This window comes from Sceloporus undulatus, chromosome 1 (assembly GCF_019175285.1).
Source record: "Sceloporus undulatus isolate JIND9_A2432 ecotype Alabama chromosome 1, SceUnd_v1.1, whole genome shotgun sequence".
Lineage (NCBI taxonomy): Eukaryota > Metazoa > Chordata > Lepidosauria > Squamata > Phrynosomatidae > Sceloporus > Sceloporus undulatus.
The window spans coordinates 26,370,662-26,390,145 of record NC_056522.1 but is presented as its reverse complement, the minus strand read 5'-3'; the positions used below and the strand labels follow the sequence as shown (position 1 = coordinate 26,390,145).

At 41.0% G+C, this 19,484-nt stretch overlaps 1 protein-coding gene across 3 annotated transcripts; it reads right to left on the bottom strand.

Annotated features, from left to right (window-relative positions):
• Positions 1-1,460: 1,460 nt before the first annotated feature.
• Positions 1,461-12,104, bottom strand: MCFD2 (multiple coagulation factor deficiency 2, ER cargo receptor complex subunit). Of its 3 annotated transcripts, none has more exons than XM_042445452.1 (4): positions 11,951-12,104; positions 9,071-9,229; positions 3,742-3,901; positions 1,461-2,851 (listed from the first exon to the last, which is right to left on the bottom strand). In XM_042445452.1, exons 2-4 carry the CDS (start codon positions 9,223-9,225, stop codon positions 2,720-2,722), a joined length of 447 nt encoding a protein of 148 aa, XP_042301386.1. In that variant the 5' UTR covers positions 9,226-9,229; positions 11,951-12,104; the 3' UTR covers positions 1,461-2,719. The 3 variants fall into 3 exon arrangements, with proteins under 3 accessions (XP_042301386.1, XP_042301385.1, XP_042301387.1); XM_042445451.1 differs by lacking the exon at positions 11,951-12,104 and adding an exon at positions 11,794-11,944; XM_042445453.1 differs by lacking the exon at positions 11,951-12,104 and adding an exon at positions 11,661-11,797.
• Between the last annotated feature and the right edge of the window lie 7,380 nt (positions 12,105-19,484).

Genomic DNA, 19,484 nt, shown 5'->3' with positions numbered 1-19,484 from the left:
AAATCAAATACCTGGGCTCAGAATCTAACAACTTCAGTCTTATAAGTAAAATAACAAGATTAGTTAAAAAAAAAAGATAAGCTGCAACACATGGTATACTATCTCTCCATGATTAAGCTGATCTTCCTGCCTTTCAGAGACTTTCTTGTGATGTAAAGGTGCTTCAGCTTATTCTACAACAATTGGAAAAAAAAAATCCAACCAGAACAATTACAGAACAATTCTGTATCTACACTGGGATTTCATTGGGATGATCAGCAGCAATGCATTCAGCTATTTGCCTTTAGCTTGACCTGCTGGTGGATGTCATCTATAAACTTCCCAAGAAGCCTTGAAAGGCTCTGCCAGTGCCTATTGCAGTGTGTCCAGGAAAACAGCTGGACTCCTTGCTGCTGATCCCCTCACTCTCCAGCAACCCAGAGATGGTTGTGCAGTTTATAAAATGGGGTGGGAGGACTAGAATCGAGAAACACTGGAACAGTGATACATACATCTCCAGGAGCAAACAATTGTCTCCATTTCTTCAAAACTTTCAACTGTTTGGACAGCCGGGAAAGGCAGAAAAGAGTATAAAGCCATTGGGTGGACATTCTTCTCTGCACAATGCTTACTCCTGATATTTGTGTATTCCTACATAGCAGGGGGTTAAAATAGATGGCCCCTGTGGTTCCTTCCAATTAAGATTGAGTTTCATCTGATGCAGAGGTGGGAGTCATGCAACCCTCCACATAGCACTGAAGAGTAATTTCCAGCATTCCTTACCACTAGCTAGCAAGGGCTAGTAAAAGATGAGTGTTATTTGCAGAGCCACATTCTCTAGTTAAAAAGAGCTTTATTTCATTATTTTTCTGGCTTTTTCAAAGGCACCTTTGATAACTCCTTGGACCTTTTTCAAGCCTACCTATATCTTACTAATGATCTATTCCCCGCCAGTGCTCAAAATCTGTGATTCTTGGCCAAATTTCAAAATATGAGCATGCAATGTCTTTGCACTCTCCTGCCCACTACCCAAACTGCTCCAACAAGGTATGCGGCTTTCAGTAGAGAAACCGGAATTCCAGCTCCTGCATTAAACAATGAAGATTGGGGGGAAATAGTAGGATTCAGGCAAATATTCCAAACAGTTCTATTCAAAGTTCCATAGTATTAAGGGAAGTTGTGTGTATGGGGGAGCTGGTACAGGCAGCAGCCACAAAGCACACATTACCCACATTATCTTTCTCAACAGAAGGCATGAATAGAGCGTTGTGGAAAGCAACTAGGTGGGTCAACCACACTAACTGGATCACTTGAGAATGGCCTTCAGGTAAGACTGAGTATGTAAATCACCTGAAAAGAGACACATAAATTATTTTTCTTTTTGCAGAGAAACACTACATTCCAAAGTCTGCAGAATGCTCAGCATGTTGTATTAATTTTGTGTTTAGCATAAATAACTGCAATAACTTAGCTGTTATGAAGATAGTACAATCATTTTTTTTAATTGCACAGTAAACAAAGGAAGGATTTTTTTTCTTACAAATGCACTTCATATAAGAATAGTTTTAATACAGAAAATAGGTCTCTATGCAATTTACAGAGAGCATGTGAGGGTTTTGTCACTGAATATGATCCATCTAATTAAATAAAAATTAACACTTTCTCATTGGATTTACACATCAAGTGAGACATCAACATACTGTTTTAGATCTGCAAGAGGCTAATGTACTCCCCACTGAAACAAAAGTTGTACGTAATTCTTAAACTATTTTATAAAAGCAGACCATTCAAGTATTTAAACACACTCTTTAAAGAGTTTTAGAAAAAAAATACAAATTATTTTCATAGTTAACACCATGAATTCAAGTCAAGGTACACTGATGAGAACCTTAACAAGGCAGCATTTTACTGTGATTATAAAATTCAGTTAAGTAACAGAGGAATAATAGTGAATGACTTTACCAAGAGTGGTAGTTAATCTACATTTTCTGAAAATGAATTGTGAAGAGAAATACTGTATTGATGGTATAATGCTAACAACCATTTGTATCTATGCACGTGTATGTACGTATATGCACACACATTCTTATTATTTTTAAAACCCCAGTTCTTTTATAAGAATAAGTTAGGACAGAACAAAATCCACCACAATACTGAGAAGATATCTGAAATATAGAAATGTAGATATACAGGTATATAGGTTTCTAAATATTTAGGAAACAATGTAAACAGATACTAAGCACTTTTACATTAACATCAATTTTAATGGCAATTAAATTAGATATCTGCCCTTTTCTACAACATCAACAGATTTGGGCCTAAACCAGACAAAGACCTCCTGATTCAATGAGTCAACACTGTAAATTTCCTAGATTCATTTTGTTTAGTCTAGTCAAGATTAACAACTAGATTTAGCCCTTTGGGAGCCCTCCCCCCAGGTATGGGGCTTCGCCTTCATTTTTGAAAAAAGGGAGTGGTGAATTCAAAATCACGATTAAGCACTGAATTATGTTGTCATTTTTAACTTATGATTACATTTCAGACCCTCAGTCCTGCAACGTTTATGCTTAATTATGACTGGATTTCTGCAAAAATTAACCTGTCATTAAATAACTTTCACAACAGTCCACTGAAACTACTACTCATTTTGCAGCCCAAGGAGTAGCCCATACAACCAAACAGTAAAGAATCACATTGTGCTGGGTCACATGAAAGAAAGTATTTTTCGAAAAGATTATTGCTATTCCAATGACTTGGCAAATTCAGCATAGTCAATGTATCCATCATTGTTCTTATCATCATCTTGCAAGACACCATCTATTAAGCTAATTAGCTCCTCTTCTTTCATAGTTGGAGTATGTTCACCTCCTTCCTACAAGAAAAGAAAGTGGATGGTTTCAGCAAAGCAAAAGGTTTGCAGGATGTATAAAAATCAGAATTCTTGAGGGAATTGCTTTAAGAATGTACTAACTTTGCTAGGAAGTAGACAATGAGGAGGGAAAAAACTTGTATGGGCCAAGGTGGGTCTTGATTCAAAAGCTACAATATCCTAGGGCTGGATATTTTCAGGATTGTAAGCCAGACTCACAATCTTTTGACTTTTGGGATTCATGATTATGGTTAATAATGAAAGAATGAGACCTCAAACCTACCTCTTACACTAGGCACCACCCCAAACCAAGGGTTTCCAAAGCACTGCAGATCAGAATGCTGGGACAGGATGACTGCAGCATTCTCCCGGACATGGGGCGTGTTGGAACAAGCAGGTACAGCTGAACCCTGAGAGGTCTCTACAGATGCCTGTCTCATTAACAACTTGACTGGGAGAGGGCTGCAATCATCTTTTCCCAGCACCTTAATCTGCAGTGCTTTGAAAAGTCCTCAGCTAGAGTGCTGCCTGGCTTAAGAGGTAAGTTTTTGTGGGTAGCATCAGCACATGTAGCTGTGAACATGGAGCTCTGTTGTTGTTGCTGTGCCTAACAATGCAGGATCTCTGCCTAAATTTTAATCTGACCTCCTTCTCCTAAAGCAGCGTTGCAGGATTTTTCATCCCTCGCCCACAAACCACTTGAGTTCTGTAAGCCAGTGGTTACTTCAAGTTCAGTTTAGGATGCAATCTTTTCTGGAAAGAATCCAGAGTTGCTAGTTTTAGACTCAACATGCATTAAAAAAAATAAACTGAATGATAGAAAAATATTAACATAAATATTACACATGGCGGCCTTGCTCCTGGATATGGCCCACTAGATTTCCAGTCCTCACCTCTCTATGCACATGTGTTATTGCAGTGGCAAGCTCAAGCCCATCAAGCAAGTTGTTGCCATCGTAGTCATGCATTTTGAAGTAATGGAGTTGCAGCTCTTGTGGTGACATTTCTGATTCCGGTTTGTCTATGACTCCTTCTAAATGTTCCATGATATGGCTGTGAAATAAGATTATCACAACTGTAAAACGTACAACTAATTCAACCTGTTAAGCAGAACAGTATAAGGCAGGGAGTGGAAAACCTTGGTTTACCCTGAATCACCTGAACTAGATGCAGCTCACAGAGATTCCCTATCTAGCCTGCAAGGTCCCTTTGTTGTTATCTCTGATCAAAGATGAGAGGCTATTTAAATCCCACAATTTTTTTTTTGGAACTGAATTCTTTTTTTTTTTAGTCCAGAAGCCAAGATACATATAGCTTGTCCTCCATATCCATGGATGCTTTATCTCCAGATTCAATTACCCATGGCTTGAAAATATTCCAAACATATATAAATACCAAAAAGCAAACCTTGTTTTTGACATTTTATATGAGGGATACCATTTTACTACCTTGTTGTATTTAATGGGACTTGAGCATCCATGGATTTTGGTATCCACAGGAGGTCCTGGAACTAAACCACAGTGAATACCAAGGGCTAGCTGTAATCATCACAGCTTGTTGCGTGAATACTCTAACGTGCATATTTTACTTCTGTGAATAGCAGCTGACAGGGAGGTGTGAGAAGAATTAAGATTGTAGAGAGAGAAGATCCAACTCTGTCTTTTTTTCTCCTGCTTGGGTCTCTACAAGAAACAGCTTCGCAAATTCTTTCCATGAAATGCAAACATCATCTTCAAATTAGGACACCTACTTGTGGTATGGATAGAAAGGCAGTGGTTGAGCAGGTAGAGAGTAACACTCTGCCTGTGCAGTTCTATGCCCTTTCCCCACCAACAGCTGTCAAAATCCAGGAGGAACTTCTGCTGACGCTGCTTATTGATGGGAAGGCAACTCAGACAATTTAGAAGCAGTTCGTTTTAGAAAAAGGCATAAGCATATGGTCGCAGATGGAGTGCACACTTCTTTCCCTTCCCCTCAGAGCCTAGACCTGTTGTATCTTAATCATATGAATTATCTCCCTCATCCCTCCCTATCCCCACAGGTAAATAGCAGCAGCAGACTCTCCTAAGGCTTCACAGCTGTTGGGAGGAAGGCTTTGGATGGAGTGCAAATGACTAGAAAACAGCTGCATGCACATGGTTCAAAAGGAGACACATACACAGATTAGCCACATTTATACAAGTATATATTAACAAGCCAGGGTTCAGTTCCCAGCTTGGCTATGAAACCCACTGGATGACCTTCAGCAAGTCACATGCTCTCAGCCTCAGGGGAAGGGAATGGCAAACCTCTGAACAAATCTTGCCAAGAAAAACCCATAATAGGTCTGCCTCAGGGTGGCCATAAGTTGGAAACAACTTGAAGGCACACAACAGCAATTATTAACAGGGTATCATTCAAAGAGTTACGTGCCTCCTCTTCACCGTTCAACAGGGAGAAAAAGTTCCCAGTTTTTCTGTGTAGTTGATGTGCACCTAACAAAAAACATTTGCAAACTCAACCAACTCAATTGACACTATGTGTAGTTTGGCCCTGAAAAGGGGATTGCAAAAGGGTTTCACAGGAAATTGTGAAGTAACATAAGCAGGCTAATTATGAAACAATCTAAGATTTTGAAAATATTGTTCCCATACTGGAGATCTGGCTGCCTTTTAGTCTGGACATTACTATCATAGATATAAAAAATATCTTGAGACATATGGGCAATGCAGAATCCAATGACTTGGTTGTGTTTTTCAGTCTGACATTTAAAGGAGCTATTCAAGGTGCTGAACCCAAAACAGTTACACCACCTTGGATTGCTCCTTTAAAGCTCAGAAGAAAACCCATAATGGATTCAACACCCCACTGACATGGAAGCCTACACTGTCTCTGGGTGATTTGATGCAGATCAATGAGATTTTCTGACTTTCAATAGTTCAAGAACAGAAGCAAAATTATTTTTTTTCCTGTGTTAAACTCAGATTGCTAAAATAATTTATGTAAAGACAAATGCGTTGCAACAAAGCAATTGGCCACAGTACTTTAAACTCTGAGAGACAACATACACATCTAAGAGTACTTTAGAAGGAGAATATCCAATGTTGCTTCTTATTGTTCCCTTTAGAGTTTACAGGCAACTGCAGGGCTGGCGTGAAATGTAGCTATTCCAAACTTTACATATTTAATACCATTCAAATAAAAAACAGTTTTGCAAGGGAAGAAATTTTTTATACCAGATCCAACAAACAAGCACTTATCTTTTCCCCTGGCTTAGAAAATTTAGTGTACTGCACTACAACTCCCAGAATCTCCAGCTGATATCAGTGCAGTGCATATTGAATGTACATAATTCAACATAGTAAATTTTCCATACTCTTTCTTATTCTGAAATCATGATAGGTTTTGCATTCAAGGACAAAAATGGCTCATATCTTAAATACATAGAACATTATTAAAGCAAACTCTACTCTCCTTCAAAATGCCCTTAAAACACCTTCCCTATATGCCAACAGAAGGACATTAACTGTGCCAAAGAAAAGTCTGTTATTTTTTTGGCATTTGGCTGCTATAATAAATACAATTTGAGTAATCAAGAATTTGCTTTTTGGGTGAAAGGACCGTAAAAATAGTTCAGTTCTGGTAGTGAAAACAACTTCCTGGATTCTAAATGAACCAAGTGGACTCTGTTATTAAATCTTAATTGTGTACCTGTCTGTTGCTGGTAGATGCTGGGGAATGAGTGAAACACTCATTCCCCACTCCTGCTCCTTTTCCTTATCATCCTTTTCCTGCTCACACTCCTGCTCCTTTTCCTCATCATCCTCTGTCTAGCTGAATTTTTTTAGCAGCATTGGGACTGGGAGGATGGTGACGGAGGACTGGAGAAACAGACATTTAATATTGGGTTACAGCAGTGTGTTTGCATTAAAACAAAGTTTAAACTGGGAACAAGCAGGATTCTATTCTTGCCAATCCTACTGTAGCCATGTGTGCCTGCCTATAACAGGCAAGGTAAACAGATGGCTCCCAAATCCCTCACTAAGCATGCAACAGCAAAACAGAGAGAAAAGGGGAGAGCAGGAAGGGCAGATAAGCCTGACGGAACAACTACATTCAGCATGTTGAAAAAGGACAAATTTGAAAGTTTAGCTGCCAAAATGGAAATAGTAAGTGGTGACTAGCAAAGGAATACATGATCATTGGATATATTTTGGAAGAAGCCTTCAAGTACTTTCTAGAAGGTTCACAATGTTTTGGTTACTTATTCAAAGTGCTGTTTATGACTAATAAAGCCCACTATGGCTCAGGTCCAGGCTATCTGGCAAGCCATATCTCCTTATAGGAGCCTGCTTAGGCTCCAAGATCATCCGGAGAGGCCCTTCTCTCAGTCTCACCACCATCATAAGCATGGTTGGTGGGGAAACAAGACCTTCTTTGGAGTGCCCTTCCCAGGGAAACCAGAACGGTTTCCTCCCTGAAGTCCTTCCATTGCTAGGCAACAATCAGTTTTAACTGCTCTTTATCTTTTAATGGCATTTTGTCTTTTTAAGTGCAGTTTTAAACCATTTTAATACTGTCAATAGTTTAACCTTGTTTTAATGTTCCCTTTTTTGTATGTTTTTGCCACACTGTATTTTTAAATTAAGTTGCCTTGAATCCCAATTTTGGGAGAAATGCAGGATGTAAATAAATATAACATAATAGTAGTAGATGTAATAATAATACTTGCTATTACATTTCACATATACATGTATATATTGTTAATTTTGAATAAAAAGTTCGCTAAAACATATTTAATTGCTTTTTTCTGTGGTGTAAGATCCTATACCTAGTCTTTCCATGTTATTTCTGCCTCTGGTACAACATTTTTGTTAAAGAAGTACTGCCCTAGAACACATCTACTTAATTAATTGAGGTTTGTATACATTTCCAACATTCTGTCATCAGCAGAAGAAACATGGCAGAAATTTCAAAGATGCTCATATGGTGTCATCTGCCTTCCACCACTTGATCCCAGCATTCAATCGTCAGAGATATGTTGCTGCTGCCCATGAAGACTTTCATTAATTATCATGGTTTGTATTTATTTATCGTTAGTGTAAAAGTATGTTATTCCATGAATTTACCTTCTCTAGCACTGCTAACAACCTGCCACAGAGCAGTAGGAAAGAACTGATCAGATCTGTAATCCAAATATCTGTTTAATAACAAGATTTTGTCTGCTGGTGGAAAGCCACTAGTTCAAGGGAAGAAGTGCACAAGCCTCCAGGGACTCGAGAAAGGGCTTTCTCAGGGGCTTCACTCACAATTTAGAACTTCTACCACCATAATTTTATACTGTTCTCTGAATTTCCTAGTACTTTTGATCACTGCATCATCTGGATTGAGCAAAGTGCACTCAATAGGTTTCTGTGGCCTGGGAGTTACCTCCTTGCCGCATAGTATTTTTCTTCCCCTTGAACAAGTTGATTATTCCACTCCTGAAGGTCACTATGAGTTGCAATTTTATGGCAAAAAAATTGTATTGAAAGAGGAAAGAAATGTAAGTGGTTACTTCTAGATTTGATTTAGTTTTTTTTCATTTTCAGTTGCAGTAAGTAGAGAGCCAGCATGGTGTATGGTTTGAGTGTTGGACTACAACTCTGGAGACCAGAGTTTGATTCTCAGCTTGGCCATGAAACCCACTGAGGAGGAAGGCAAAGGCAAATCTCCTTTGAACAAATCTTGCCAAGAAAACCCTATGATAGGGTCTCTGCAGGTCAGAAACAACTTGAAGGCATACAACAACAACAACGTCCACAGTGGGTGCTGGAGGGGAAAAGTTCAACCCTAAGTTGTGGGAAGTGTTTCAGTTATAGGCAGTAACTCAGAGTTGCTACATGAGCCCACAGGGCAGGCTAAAGAGCTGTTACTGCTGTACCTTGCTGGCATACCTGACTGAGAAAAAATGAGCATTACTGTCTACGTCTACATAACTAAAAGAAGGACTGCAAGAAGAGAAGGGTTTGAAATAAAGTTAGAGAACAGAATATTAGTTTATGTTCAAGGAAGCAACAAATAAGACAAGCCCTAAACCACCTCTTTACTTCTACTGCCCCTAGGGGCACACAGTTGCTTGAGAAAGTAGCTGTTCAGCTCTGCTTCCAACATGCATTACTGAACTCCACTGCTATACTCTTCAGAAGAATCGGTAGCTCAAATCCAACATTTACACTGCATATGAATTTACAAAATACATACTCCTTATCCTGCACCATGTTTTTATCAAGGCGTGCATTAGGATGATGACTTCCACCAGGGTGGGGATCCTCAGCCAAACACATCAAGCAGGACAGAAGAACTAGGCAGCTAAGAAAAAATACTCTATACATCCTCAGGTGTATCATTATAGCCATATTCCTAGAAAGAAAGAAAAAGCACATAAAAAAATATTAAAGCATAAGACACCTTTCATGTAGTTAGAAACATAAAACTACCGTAATCTCCCACATATTTACAAACAGTTATGAAGCCCTTCAATGGAATGCAGTAAAATACTTGGCCTCCCCCTGAAAAAAGCATCAAGACAACCTCCAAACAGCAACTACAAATGATACAACTTCACTTTTCCCAAAATGAAAGCTGTGGTATCATGCTCCAGCCCTCCAGAGCAACCAAAATCAAGTGGAAGCGGGGATATTTTATCATATACTACTTCAGTTTTAGGCTGGGGATGTGCGTCAAAACCACAAGGAATTTGTGTCAATGTGTTTGAATGTCAATTTGGCATACTCTTGTAGTTTAGAGTGTTACCCTCACATGCAAGGCATATGGTTTTGAAGGGTACAAGCACCCCAGAATTATACATTTCATTCCCTGTCCTCTGCTATTTTCCCAACATGTTTGGAGCCAGTGGATGCAACTGAAAGCTGGACTAATAGTCAGCTTTAGCTGAACACCCAATTTAGTTCAAAGTAGATCTTCATAAAGGTGGAAACAGGCAGTTTGGACTATATATAATGGGAAAGGCATCTCTTTGCTTGTGATATTAACACTTGCATTTACTGAAAAAACACTGAGTTCATTTTAATTTTGAAAGTGATCTGTTTCAGTCTAAAATGAAGGTATCTCATGACACCTTTAAGACTGATTTATTTGAGCATGAGCGCTCATGGATTTCAGTCTCCTACTTCAGGTATACTGATGGGGTACAATACTCAAGCCAGACACTGTACTCTAAGCAAAGTTCCATAGATGTGGAGGCAAAATTATAATGCAATGGGATACAAAAAGACAGTTGTGGATTGGTTCTAAACATTCAAAGGGATGTGTAAAACGCAATCTTACATATTACAATACAGAGTCACGTATTTTTAACGTTATGAAGTTTGACCAAATAATTTATTGTGGCTACGTTTAGTTTAACATTTTATATTCCTCTTCTTCTTTCTTTCTTGATATTTAATACTGTAAGCCACTGCGATCAATGTGTTTTAATAATTAACAACCATCAGCTTCCCGTAAGCAATTCAGACAGGGTTTGTGACAACAGGTTTCTCCAGATAAGAGTATGGATTGAAAGAGTTTTAACACCTACGTGTACGTTTGTGTAATGTTGTTTCAACACAACACCCAAACCCTGGCACACTTATTCCTTGCCATCCAACTCTACCAATCCATTCCCAGCAGCTGCTGCTTATTACATCTGTAGCCAGAAACAGAATTCGCCTTCCAGACATTCACACTCAGATGGAACTATTCTAGTAGTTATTACTCACGTGAAACAGATCTCAACATTTGCTAGTGAGTGGGAGAATAAGAGATCCCTAGCCGTTTAAATAAAGGAGGATGAATGTTGTCAGGGAGCACTGGTCTTGAGGCCTCCAGATCCTTTGGTCTACAACTCCCTCAACATTTTGCCATTAGCCATTGCTCACAGCCAGATCTGAGTATTGGACTAGGATCCTGCGAGAGTGGGATTTGAACCCCTCTCGACCATGGAAACGCATTGGGAGACCTCAGGCAAGTTTCTCAGCCTCAGAGGAAGACAAAGGAGTTTGTCAGACAAGGGGAATTGGAAGTATAATCCAATGGCAATCTGAATGCAATCACGGGGTTTAATGTTATTGTGTGACAGACTACTGCCACACGCAAATTCAGGCAATGGCATGCTATTTTGGGGCAATGGGGAGCCAGTCTGAATGCAATGCGTATTCACGTAATTGTGTGACTTTAAGTGAATGCGTTCTGGCCCCACTTTCTTTTCATGTGAATTTAAGAGAAATTCCTCCCGTTTGATAAACTCCAAAAGCAAATCCCTCTGAACAAATCTTGCCAAGAAAACCTTGTGATCGGTTCACTTGAGGATCACCGTAAACTGGAAAAGCCCCTCACCAAAAGCAAGGGGGGCTGATGAGGGAACATGGAGGGCGACATGTCCCTGGCCCTGACCCAGCACAAGGCAGCTGTGTGGCCCTCCTACCCGCCTTCTCTGTCTGCTTGGACTTTGCCTTGAGAGTTTCAAAGCCCTTGTTTTTACACTGAGTTACTTTCAGTTGCCATTTAAGTGCAACCTGAGGCACTGTTTGCCAGGAGGAGGGATGTGGGCAGATTAAGACACTGCCCCAGAAGAGCAGCCATCAAGGAAAGGCCAAGTCTGACTCTGATCACCTTCATGCAAACCTCATTTATGCTCCTGTTTCTAAAACCAAGCGCCCACTGGACACAACCAGGGCACCTCGAAATAAAGCAACACATCGCACTGCACAATAATATCTCACAATACCAATTCATTTTAATTAATTAATATACTGTATGATTAATACAACACTATATTGATTCAGTAAATCACCTGAGAACCTGAGCCGCATGACACAGAGCCTGGCACACAGTTCTGTTATTGAGACCTCTGCCCACTTTAACCCTATCTCAGCCCTACGAGGCTCAGTGTTTAGGCATCCACCATTGACTTGAGTTTTGCTTACTGTTCTCTATCGGGATCGTTATGTCCCTTCCTTCAGTGGCCTCTCGACGTTACTCTTCTTTTGCAAGTAAAGAGAAACAGGACTCAAGCTCGCCGCGGAGCGAGTAAAAAAGGCCCCGCTCAGCCACCATCCCCACACCTAAATGGAAATGGCTCACCTCTGAACCTTGCGCGCGAGCCGCCCAATGGCCACGCCCCCTCCTCCTTTTCCTCCCGCGGCTATTGGCCGGCTTCCCTGAACGTTCCTTGCCTTTCAAAGAGGTGCGAGACGAGCGCATGCGCGGCTTTTACACACACACAGAGGCGCGGCCAGGTAAGTCGTTAGATAAGCCACGCCCCTTCTCCGTTCCTCCCTCCCTCCTCGTAACTCGCGCGCCGCCTCTTCCTCCGGCCTTGTGACGTGGCTTTACTCATTCCTGAGACTCCGCCGGTCCCTCCGCCTCTGGTGCTGATAGGCTCAGCCGCGCTTCAGTCATTCGAGGCAGACCTGAGCTAGCCAATCGCACTACAGGGTTTATTTAAGACCCGCCCTCTCTCTTATTTTGTTATGAGAGCTGGCGCTCACTGATTCCCAAACTCTGGTTCTCCAGGGTTTTTTGGACTTCAGCTCCCAGAAGCCTCAGCCATCTTTGCCAAGGCTCTGGGGTTCTGGGAGTTGAAGTCCAAAATTACCTGTAATGCCAGAGTTTGGGCATCCCTGCCTAGGGTTCCTAGGGCTGCATCCACACTGCAGAAATAATGCAGTTTGACACCGCTTTAACTGCCCTGGGTCAATGCTAGGGGATTCTGGGAACTGTAGTTTTCTGAGACATTTAGCCTTCTCAGTCAGAGAGTTCTGGTGCCACAATGAACTGCAAATCCCAGAATTCCATAGCATTCAGCCATGGCAATTGACACCTTAGGCTGCATCCACACTGCAGAAATAATCCAGTTTGACATCAATTTAACTGTCACAGCCCAATGCTATGGAATTCTGGGAACTGTAGTTTTGCGAGACATTTAGCCTCCTCAGTCAGAGACTTCTGGAGCCACAACGAACTACATATCCCAGAATTCCGTAGCATTCAGCCATGTCAGTTAAAGCCATGGGCTGCATCCATATTGCAGAAATAATCCAGTTTGACACCACTTTAACTGCCCTGGTTCAGTGCTAGGGAATTCTGGGAACTGTAGTTTTGTGAGACATTTAGCTTTCTCGGTCAGAGAGTTCTGGTGCCACAACAAACTAAATATCCCAGAATTCCATAGTACTGAGCTATGTCATTCGAAGCCTTAGGCTTTATGCCTTAGGCTGCTTCCACATTGCAGCAATAACCCAGTTTGACACCACTTTAACTGTCAGAGCCCAATGCTATGGAATTCTGTGAACTATAGTTTTGTGAGACATTTAGCCTTCTCTGTCAGAGAGCTCTGATGCCACAAGAAAATACAGTTCCCAGAATTCCATACCATTGAGCCTTGGCAGTTAAAAGTGTTGTCAAACTGGATTATTTCTCCAGTGCTGATGCATCTTATGTTGGCCCTGGCCCTGTGCATGTGTAGCAGTCTAGAATGTTAGCATTTTGAGTTTTGTGTCTCCCATAAGGGAGAGACGCAAGTCTCAAAAATGCTCACATCCGCACTGCAGAAATAGTGCAAGTTGACAATGCTTTAACTGCCACAGCTCAGTGCTATGGAATCCTGGGATTTGTAGTTTTGTGAGATAGTTAGCCTTCTCTGTCAGAGAGCTCTGGTGCCGCAACAAACTACAAATCCAGAAATCCATAGCACTGAGCCATGATAGTTAAAGCGGTGTCAAACTGCATTATTTCTCCTGTGCAGATGCAGCCTTCGAAAAACGCAGTGCATCCTGATCCTCATGGATGTTTTAGTCAAGTGAATGTTGGACAAGTAGGTTACACACTCTCAGCCTCAGGGGAAGGCAATGGCAAACCTCCTTTGAACGAATCTTGCCAAGAGACAAACCCATGATAGGTTCGCCTTAGGATCGCCATAAGCAGAGAAAGATTTGAAGGCATACAACAACAAAAATCAGAACCAGTGTGGTGTAATGGTTTGAGTGTTGGACTAGGATTATGGAGACTTGGATTTGAATCCCACGCTGGGCCTTGGAAACCCAGTGAATGATTTTAAAGCATTGTCAAACCTTACATGCACTATTAGGGGAAAGAGAAAGAAAAATACCAACTATATCACTGGAATGAAGAATTGGGGTAAATCAGTTACATTATTCACAGCGTCACAATGATAAATTACCTGTTCAGAGTTTATATATTCCAATGCAAAATTCAAAAGCTGTGTCAGGAAACAAGTTCCCTGGGAAAAACTAAAATCTGGAGATACAACAAAGAGTCTTGCGGCCTGTTAAAGGTTAATCAAGTTGTATTTGGCATAAACATATGTAGATTCCAAGCTGCTTCATCAGAGACAAATCTGGAATACATTTTGAATTATGTAAATACAGAGGTATCTGTTTTGTGAAGGCAATTTTGGTTTGCAAGCTTCGTTCTCCAGCTGAGAGTTACTCTTGGGTTTTTAAAATGGCTGAGAATGGAATTTCCTTCGTCAAGAACCGTTGTAGTGGCAGAAGCAAATGTGCAGATAGTAGGGACATATAAATCGAGAAATAGAATTTAAAGGCAGAAATTTTCCTTCTTGAACCTTATAGTTGTTTGCAGATATTCCTTGCAGCTACTCAGTCATGGGCCACAATCCTTCATGCCATAATGCAGATCCTCCAGCTGTTCATGTTTGGCAGGGACAATCCTAACTAATCCTTTGTCCCATTTTATTCAGCTGCTTTGAAGAATGTCCCAGCATCTTTCTCCTCCTACAACTTTCCTCCTTTGTCCCCAGCATATTTCCATTGGTGCAAAAATAGTTTGTACAGTACTCAAACTCAGTAGGGGGAAAGGGGAGGAGTGGGCAAAATCTTGCCCTTTCCTGTAGATTCAGGCAGAAGCAAACTGCTGCAGCAGAGTGACCAGGTGTCATAACCACAAAGGAGGACAAGGCAACATAAAATGGAGGACATTACAAAATGAAAACTAAAAATACTAATATAAATATAAAACCATTTCATATGTTTTATTTACAGCTATATTGTATATACAGTATTTTATTATGTACTCACCAGTATTTTTCTGATAAACTTGTCTTCATTTAAATGCCCCGTTGCCTTACAATATACCTATGGAACTCTGACCAATGCAAATGCTTAAAATTGAACTTTACCAGCAAAAATACCAAGGCTGAATCTATATTTACATTATTCATTTTATATGTACATTAGTGCTGAAATTAAGGGGGAAAACGCTTTCAACATTCGTATTGTGCCTAGTCATGCTCAAAATGGAGGACATTTTCGAATTCCTCCTGGATAGAAGGTTGAAATGTAAGACATATCCTGGAAAAGAAGGCTGTCTGGTCACCCTGTGCTGCAGCCTCTTCTAGCTTGTATTGGATGTTATTCCTCCTGAATGTATTTTGCCATCTTGACTGCACTTGGATGTCGCTGAGCCACGTGTCCCGGTTTTCATCTGTGAAATGTTGGAGTGGATAGCAATGTAGTAGTCTATGTGTGCAACTACGCTACACCATTTACCACTACTATCCAGACTTCCTGTAGAACCTCTGAAGCCCCTCTACATGGCTGTTCTGTGGCTGATGCGAGGGGGACTGGAGAAGTGTCTGGTTGTGTCCCTGTAGCCAGGTGCAGAGTATTGCACCACATCATGCCCTGAGGTGTACCGGGGTCCTCTAGAAGTCTCATAGTCAGACACTTCCATAGAGTTAATTACACTAGCACAAATAATATGGGTGCAAATCAGATTATTTTCTCTTGGAGCTGCTCTAGACTAGATCCAACACGTTAGCACCACACATACCAATTTGAAAGTGATCTGGTACCATCATCCAGTCCAAACCTTGCCTCAGGCCGAAGCCAAATCAGCACTACTATGCTGTCCCTTTTTACTTGGGGCCATCACAATTGCTGTTGTACCTGCCAAGCACCTCTCTGGATAGATGCTGTTGGCATATCGCTTGTCCTGGCATCAGATTGATCGCTTCTCCCATCATTGATAATTGTTGATCGTTGATGGCTGGGCACCTGTGCTGGAGGGAGTGCTTGCTTGGGAAGGTGGTGTCAGTGGAGGACCTTAGGAGAAAGAAACCTTTTCTTTCTTTCTTTCTTTCTTTCTTTGCAACAATTGATTGGGCTCAGAGCAGGTAGCAAGTAATACTTGCTTCAAAAAAACAGTGATTGTTGCCACTCATCCAAATCCAGCCTGATCCAGGTGTCCATGTAGCAACTGCTAGCAAAACACCACAAGAATGGAACTGGCCTTAATTTGTATAAACAGATTGTGGTGGATATAGGATGAGTCTGGGGGTTTGGGCTACTACAGACAAGTGGCAAGATTCTTTCCTCTCCACCTGAGTCCACTACTGGGACATGCTTGCTTCTACTCTGGGGATGGATCAAGAGAGAGGAAAGAGCAAGAAGAGAAAGAGGGGAAAAAAAGTTCCTGTCTTAGGTGAGAGAATCAGAGTTGCTAAAGGGTACTGGCACAAAGCAAAAACCCTCTTGGTTGCTGGGCCCACGCTTTCATGGCTCAGCCTACTATCAGCTAACCCTCCACCAAGTACAGGATGGTGCTTCAATGTTACAGTTAGGTACAGGAGGGACTTTTGGTTATTGCAGAGAGAAGGGAATACCAACCTCTTTAGTATCTAAAAGTAGGTATACACACATGTAAGACTTTCCTAATCCTGGGCATGTCACTAAATGGATGTTTGCCCTTATTTGCAATTGCCGCTTTTTCCTGCCCATCTGCTCTGGCCCTAAGAAACTTGCCTTTAAAATATTAACATTTGCAGGAATTTGCTTCAGGTTCCAATTTCCCTGCACTGAATAGTCCTGTCCATCAAAGCCGCTTTTGCTCCATGTGTCTTCCTCTAAGTAAGTAATTGAATTGTGTTATTTAAAATTGTGGGACTCTGCGGAATAATGAAAGTAATAGAGCAGCAAGTGTGACTAAACAACCAGTTAAGGCTGATACACCTCCCATAGACAGCCTAATCACAGTTATTCATGGTCTGATAATGTTCTATGTAGTGTGATACATGTGAGGCTGCCACTGGATATGATTTGGAAAGTACAGTTAGCACAGGATTCAACAGCTAGGTGGTTAATTTGGCCACACTTGTCAGTTTTAAATCAGCGTTTCCTGTTTCATTACTAGAAGCAACTTAATGTGCTGGTTTTCTTTTTTCCATAGCTCAGCACAGTATACTTCAAGAGCTGCCTTCTTCCACAGGACCCTTTAATAATAATAATAATAATATTTTTTATTTATAGACCGCTATTCCGCAGTGATCATAGCGGTGTACAATAAAATTCCAAAACAATACAAAAAATTGCAAGGCCTCTCTCCCCCTCAAGATGGTGGTTGGAGGAGGGCTCTTTTTCTTCAGGCCTGGACTCTCTCCCCCTCAAGATGGTGGTTGGAGGAGGGCTCTTTTTCTTCAGGCCAGGCCTCTCTCCCCCTCAAGATGGTGGTTGGAGGAGGGCTCTTTGTCTTCCAGGCCTGGCCTCTCTCCCCCTCAAGATGGTGGTTGGAGGAGAGCTCTTTAGATTAAGGTTGCATCCGACTGCAGAAATGATCCAGCTTGACACCGTTTTAACTCCCATGGTTCAATGCTATGTCATTTTGCAAGACATTTAGCCATTTCTGTTAGAGAGCTCTGATGCCACAATAAACTACAATTCCCAGAATTCCATACCATTGAGCCATGGCAGTTAAAGTGGTGTCAAACTAGAGTATTTCTGCAGTGCTATTATCTTTTTTATTATCAGGTCAAAATGTCTCCATTCACCCTGACTTTGTGGGAAGTTACATTTTACTGATGGGCTGATAAAATACTGCTAACTTAATCTATTATTTTCATTACATTTTTATTGTTACTGTTATCTTTTTCTAACATTTGGTAAACTGTTATTGTAAAACTAAATTGCCTAAACTGAAAACATGGCAAACATAAAAAAGAAGTTACAGAAGCAATTGTGAATTGTTTTGAGGTTATTATTATTTTAAATGAAGAGCAGTATACATTGTTTTTAAATTTATTAAGCATACCCACAGTTGTGGGTATGAGGCAGAATGTACTGTAATAGGATTCAGAAAGATGCAACTCTTCACCTTCACCCTAAATCTTCTTCAACTGGTTTATGGATATTGCCATTTCTAATGCCAGTTTTGTGTTCATTAATCCTCTTGTGTAGACACTCACCTGTTTCTCCAATGTAGAGTGTAGATGAGCATTGCTGGCATAGGATGGCATATATCACATTGGAGGAAGAGCAAATAAATGTACCCCTGTGGGCGATGGTATTGGCTCCTGTAATATTACTCCCAGAATAGATGTGGGGACAGAGTTGGCATCTGAGTTTGTGGCAGGGTCTTATCCCTGTATTACTATCCGCATTGTGTATTCTGTTGTAAATGAGTAATTGTTTAAGATTTGGAGGCTGTGTAGACCAATAAAGGCCTACCTCCCAGAGCTTGTGAGAAGGATGTGTCAGTATCGAGAGAACTGGTTGTAGGTTCTTGATGATGTGTTTGGAGTTTATCACACGGGAGGAATTTCTCTTAATTTCGAATGAAAAGAAAGTGGGGCCAGAATGCATTCATGTGAATTTGCTAGTTCAGCGAATTTACGTGAATTCGAATTGCATTTGAACTGACTTCCCGTTGCTCGAAAATAGCTTGCCATTGCCTGAAATTGCGTGCAGTAGTGTATCACGCAATAACGTTAAACCCCATGATTGCATTCGGATTGCCATTGGATTATACTTCCAATTTCCCTTGTCTGATAATCTCCTTTGAGTGGTCTCAGCTGGGGACTGTAGGTGACCACTAGGGGGATTCTATCATTCTGTGTTTTTGGTCAGTCTTGCAGTAAATGGTTCTTGGGCAGTAATTTTGCTTGTCTGTTTATTTCTTTATCTCCTTGGGTGAATATTGCTGTTTGAGAAATGCTTGTTGTAAATCCAAGAGCACTGAGTCTCTGTCTTGTGAGTCGAAGCAGATGCAGTTATATCAAAAGGCTTTTCTGTAGACAATAGATTTGGTAGTGTGCTCTGGGTGGAAACTGAAGGCAGGTAAGTACGTGATAGAGCATGGTGCTTAGACACCCTTTGTGTAATTCCACAGTGGCAACAACAACAGCAAAAAAGAATTTGTTGTGTGGATTGTTCTAGGCTCAGGTTGATGGCAGGGTGGCAGATGTTGAAATCCTGGTGGCACTTCTTAAGTGATTACTTCCCAAATTGACCAAATTATAAAGGTGACATTAAAAAACCTGTAGGTAGAGGAGAAATTTTAGGGTGCATGTACTGAGGAAGTGATGTTTGCTTACTGTAGTGCTATGTGGGTGCCCATGGTAGTGCCACTGACTTGAAGGTACATATTATTTCCCATAGTGAAGTAGTTACAAGTAAGTACAAAGTGGCAGAGTTTGGTGGCTAGGTCTGCTGTAACTCCATTTGGGATGGTATTACTGATGGCTTGTAATCATGTGGGATGTTGGTGTATAGGGATTTCACATCTATAGTGACTAGGATGGTGTTCTCTGAGAGGTTGTGGATGGCATATATTTCCCTTAGGTTTATGGCTTGAGAACTGTGCC